Source organism: Drosophila nasuta, chromosome 2L (assembly GCF_023558535.2).
Source record: "Drosophila nasuta strain 15112-1781.00 chromosome 2L, ASM2355853v1, whole genome shotgun sequence".
In the NCBI taxonomy this organism is placed as follows: domain Eukaryota; kingdom Metazoa; phylum Arthropoda; class Insecta; order Diptera; family Drosophilidae; genus Drosophila; species Drosophila nasuta.
Window position 1 is genome coordinate 14,534,113 of NC_083455.1, and position 6,000 is coordinate 14,540,112.

Consider the following 6,000-nt stretch of genomic DNA (forward strand, 5'->3'; position numbering starts at 1 on the left):
CACTGTCATAAAAGATACGTTAGATAAATAAATAAATGTCTCTCTATGCCTAATGATTTGTTTGTTTAAGGACATGTGTATTTATGTGCATTTTGTGTGTGTCTCTCTCTGTGTTTATGTGTTTGAGTATTTATGTTATTTGTATTATGACAGGCAATCCGATTGCTGCAGAAATTAATTAAAATTTTGCCAATGTCTCTCTCTATGATTCGATACTGTCTGACTGCCCCGAAGGCAAAGCAATTTCATTTTTGTTCCTCAAATTGATACTCAATTAAATGGAGACGCATCTCATAGGCAACTAAATTAAAGTTGGACATAATAAACTGCATTTGATTTATGTACAATTCGAATGCGTACACTAATTATTCCTAAAACTAAATTCCACAATTTTGCTTGGCTGCATTTCTGCCAAGATTTATCAACAACAGTTGAGTACAAATCTGATGTAAATTATTAAATTTTTGCTAAGCTTTTAATGCATTAGAAGCTTAAAGATTTAAAGATCTGAGTTTCAATTTGAAAAACCTGCCGCACATCAATCAAACATAATCTATTATAATCTTCTTACCCTTTTTTTTGTCTTCTAGTTATTTTTCATATTGGCAAATCTAATAAACGGCAAAAAGCTCATTTCAATTAGTTGAACTGCCGGCAAATAATGGTTGCCAAGTAATTTTGAAAGTACGGATACCTTTTCTTGATATAATTTCGCATTTAGTCTCAATTAAGTAGGAACACACACAAAGGGAAAATACTCTGAGCAACAGCAGGTTGAATTGCTGGTCATTATTTGCCAGGGCCGAGGAAACCCTTTTGGCTAAGACGAGTCTTAAAGGCAAGCATTGTCTTGGCCATATAAAATAATTTCAAACCCTTTTTTTCTGCACTAATTTAACGCACCAAAGAGCACAGCCCATGTTAACATATACTAAAGTAGCCAAAATAGATAGCAAAGGGAAGGGAAGGGAAGGGAAGGGTGGGATGATGATGATGATGGGGGTAAGATAACTGTCTGGGGCACATTGATACCGGCGGGCAACATTTCATGCCACTTATCAAAGGCAACAATTTAGGTTAAATACTCATTAATATTCCGGTCTGCGAAAGTTTTTGCCAAATAAATTTATGCCCGACGCTTTTGGCCGCCAGGCGCAAGACAGCAACAAATATAAATATAGAGAGGCGCACACGCACTCACACAGAGTAGAAGAGGAAGATAGCAATACACACACACGCACACACACACACACACGCACACACATACAAATTAATTTTGTTCTGTGGGCCAACGAGTCGTATGAGCGCTATGTTGCTGTCTGTGTTTTCGTTCTGTTTGCGTTCCGTATTTGTTTGCATTGCTTTTGCTTTAGCCTACTTTTTTTTTCTTTTGGTAGTCGACCAAACAACAGCTGAGCCCTCAGTTCATGCAATGAAAATGATAATTGGCCCAGTGCTTCCCAATGCCGAATGAATAATTTATAAATTAAGGCTAAAGAAAAGGCTGAAACTTTGGCAACCGAAGTAAAAACAAAAGTTGCCAGCAAAAAAAAAAAGAAGTAAACAAAGTAAAGGAAGTAAAGTATTTAATTTGTTTTATTTGATGCTACACCAATACAACACATTCACATTGAATCGCTGCGCGTTGCTGCCACTAAAATGCCAATAAATTTTGCAATGTTGCCCAACAAAAATTTATTGCATACTTTCCAGCGCGTCGCATCACATGTGTGTGTGTGTGTGTGTGTATGAGAGCGATTTTTTTGCTCCTTTCGAACGTTCTGTGTGTGGATTTATTTATTTACTGCTTCATGGCGAAATTTTTCCGTGCGCTGATAAAAATTTTGACATGGCAAACGAGCCGCGGAGGAAGAAGCTACCCAACAAAATGACAGGATATTATTCAATTGAATTCGTTTACATGCATCAAACTACATAATAATAAAAGAGCCCTTAACCAAAAAACGAGGCAAAATGACAAGAGATAACAAGTGGATGAAAAGTTTGGGGAATGCGGGTCGACCGAGAGATACCCTAGAAAGGGAATTTGAAAGTATGAACTACCGAAAGTTGCTCATTTCACTATTTTTACACGGTATTAAAGTGCAAAAATTTGAGCATTCAAAAAAGTAGCAAAAGCTCTCAAATTAAATAAAATATAATACAGCATGTAGTATATTGCTTTGTGCCACACACACATACATACATATATTGTATGATATATCTTTTGTAATATTTGCGGTAAAACGCTTTTGTTTTATGTCGCTTCGTTTCCGTTTTGCGCCAATTTCGCTTCGCTTCATTTTTGAGGGTCGCCATTTACATGGCCTCTTATTGTTTTTCGGGTAACATTCTCATTCATTTTTTTGTGCGGGGGGCTTATTAAATGCGCATATTTTATGCAACAGTCCAAAAAAGCGAACAAACAAGAACAAAAAACGAAAAACCGAAATTGCAAAGAAAGATATGAGAGCGAGAGCTACAGGAACTCATTCATAATTTGCTTTGGCCTCGGGGCTCTAACTCTGACTCTCTTCTTTTTCATATACTATATATTTCATGCTCTTCTTCTTCTTTCTTTTTTTGCCTAATTTGTTTGGGGGTTGTTAGGCAGCAGCTAGGGAGCAGCTGGAGTAAAGGGAAGAGGGATGGGGTGGGGAAGGGGAAGTGGGAGAGTAGTCTGGGGAGTCACTGTGCGGAAATTGTTTTGTGGCTGGCAAAAGTTTTCGTATGAAAACCAAGCAAATAAGTTTATTTGGGCGAAAGTAAATGAGAGTTAAGTGAAACTTAACTATGAGATATATTCAAGCAGAGAACATACATTCATATATGAACATATATATTTGCTAAGCTAAAGCTAAGCTAGTTCAAGTAACTAAAGCACTCTTTTGACGCCAGATACTTTGGCAAATGTTGCAAACGTGACCAGGGAATTTGTGCTAAGAAATTTAATACGTTGAGTTGAGAATACATATTTTATAAAATAGGAATGAGTTTAAAATTCTAGTTAGCGTATCAGCTATACTCTTTCCATTCGTTATTACTATTATTTCTATTATTGAGTTATATATTTCTATATAGTCTTATTCAATTTTTATTGAGCTAGAAATTTGTAAAGGTGACGCAGAAATTGTGAGGCAAAAATTTATGAGAAATTGAGTTCAGAATATTGAAATATCTAATATTCAATTGTTTATTAAAGCAACTGAATTAAAAATTATATTTATTGTATAGGATATTTATTTTTTATTATTTTTATATTATTTAATATTATTATTTATGGTAGTTACATAATGGAAACATTTTCCAAAGTAGTTATTTTTTCAGTTTTTTTTTTTGTTGTAGTAAGCTTGAGATTTGTGATGGCTTTAACGCCTATTATAATATCATAAAACTCGTTTTCACATTAGAAAACTCTTGTTTATATATATTCAAATATTGTTTTTATTATTCAAATTTTCTGACACTGAATTGGCATCAAAAAAAGAGAATAGACTTAAGTAAAAATTAAAAAAAAAACTTTTAGACTAATGTGATATGCATTGCTAAAGTGACTTGACTTATGCTATAGAACTATTTCCCAACTCAACTGAAATAACAACAGCTTAGCTTAAACTTAATTTGTCTAACTATCAGCAATAGACAAGCAATAAAAATATTTTCAAGATTTTCTCAGCTTAACCTACATTTGTTATTTTTTATCAACGATATTGAAGCAACTGAAGTATTTCCTTAGTCAACTTAATTATCAACTCCTCAGACATGGGAGAGAAGCACTCGGAAATGCTTCAACTCTCGATGCTGCTTAATACAGCTAAATACTTGAGAATACATTCGAACTGTTGTTGCTGAGTGCTCGACAACAAAACACCTGGCACTTGGGCACCTTTCACATTTCACATTTGAGTCGCAACATCAATAATAAAAGAGAGAGAGAGAAGGGAAAATAAAAAGCATTTGGATTTGTATTCAAAAGTTTTTCTTACTCGAATTGCGAAACTTTTCCGCCCGCAAATACTTGTACGTGTGGCAAGTACGCAAACACACACTTTAGGTCAGCCGCTCTGTTGCCTCAGCTAAATGCGCCTCATTACAGAGAGGGTGTGTGTGTGTGAGTATATAATAAATACTCATATTACATGTGTGGATTCTGAGCCACGTTTTCTATGGCACGAGTATTTGCAACAGCCGCAGCGGCAGCACTTGAACAAATCCTAGAAAACTGCACTTCAGCAGCAGCAGCTACAGCAGCTGCACAAACAGAGTGCAACACGCACACACATAGAGATGGGGGTGTATACAAAGGAAGAAGAAGGAGGCGAAAAAAGGACTCGCGCGTGATATGGACTTACCTTGTGCATACGTCCACTTCAGCAGGAAAACGATGAATACGAAACGTAAATCCATTTTACAATTTTTTACAGTATTTCGACTTGAGATAAAATGGCTAAAAAAGCGTTGCAAAAGCATTTATTTGCTTGCTACACACACATACACTCCGATACACACACACACTCACACACGCAGGCACAAAAGGATTGCTGCTGCTGTGAGGATTTCTTTTCTACTTTTTTCTTCTTTCTTTCTTTACTTTTTTTGTAGTATTCGTTTTCGTACTATTCGTATTCGTATTCGCTTTCGTATTTGATTGCAAGTTTTCTGCTGCTGCAACTTTGGGCCCGGCTTTAGACAGCGCTCAGCATTACACACACACACACACTCGCACACTCTCATACACACACACACACACTACGATAGAGTTGCCGTTGCACACATGTTGCGAGATTTGTGTGTTGGCAGCAAACAGTCGCTGAGCTTGAAAGCAGCCACTTTGCTTAAATGCTTCCGTTTCCGTTTGCTTTTGCGTTTCCGTTTGCCACCAAAATGTTGCGCGGCATCAGCATCGTTCTTGCCACCAGGTGGCCACAGCTTGTCTCGAGCATTGTGCTTCGTGTGCCACGCATTTGTTGCCAAGGCACTCGCAAACAATTAAATTAAAACCGAGTTTTTTCCTCTTTGCTGTCTCCAATCGAATTGAACCGCACCGGCAACACACTCCCAACACTGTTTTGTTTATGTTTGTGGCAAGTAGCAAGTGGCAAGTGGCTGTGGCAAAGTGGCGACAAATTTTGTTGTTGAAACACGCGCGACGCGCTGCTGCAAAGCGTTTAAACCGTTGGCGGCAGTAACCAAAACTCAACTGAATTGCTTGGTCGAAGTTCCTCGTTGTCTGTGCCACAGCCAACGGCCAACAGTTTACAGCTACGCCTCCCTTTGACCCTCTTCCCATCCTCTTTCTTGCAACAGTGGTGAGTTTTTCCCTTCGGCTGTTGCCTGTGCACTCGGCAAATTTCACCGGATTCGTGCTTCGGGTTTTCGGAGTAACGAGACGAGCGAAATTCCTGCAGGCAACACACAAATCAGCTGTTTGTAACTCCCTCAAGCTCAGTAACACTTTACGCTTATTTATTACTGCACGTATTAAGTTATTTTTAGACATTTAATTTAAGTTAAAAATTTAAACAATAAATAACTAATTGATTTTTACATTTATATACTTTCAGTGTTCTCCCTAATCTGCTACAAAAAAATTCTGTTTTTTATGTGGTAAGTCCCTTCTTATCATTGCTTCAATATACTGCTACTTGCCACGTTTTGTTTATTATCAGTTGAGAGTGTGTGTGTGTGTGTGTTTGCATGTGTGTGGCATAAACAACATTTGTTGCTGAATCTCTAGACTGCCGGCAAAAATGTTGAGTTTGCGCATTCGCGCAAAGAGTCACATTATTCGGAGTTCGGTAAATTCCGCTGCTCCCAGGCGCTGACATTTGTGTTTGCCAAGAGACTGAGAGAATTTGTTGGTAGAGAGCGAGAGAATGTTTTCGAAAAGTAACGAGTGGAATTTCAAATATTTGCCAACGCAAAAACCGTTAGATGCCAATGCATGCAAATTGGCGCAAATTGGCGCAAAAATGTTTGCAGTAGAAAACAGATTCGTTT

The 6,000-nt window shown here is 37.5% G+C and overlaps 1 protein-coding gene across 1 annotated transcript in view; it reads right to left on the bottom strand.

Moving 5' to 3' along the window:
* The window catches only part of LOC132783581 (roundabout homolog 2), a 52,823-nt gene extending 47,634 nt beyond the window's left edge, over positions 1 to 5,189 (bottom strand). Inside the window, 1 exon segment of the mRNA XM_060788834.1 lies at positions 4,353 to 5,189. Coding sequence (XP_060644817.1) covers positions 4,353 to 4,470 — 118 coding nt within the window. The 5' untranslated portion in view covers positions 4,471 to 5,189.
* Positions 5,190 to 6,000: the final 811 nt, after the last annotated feature.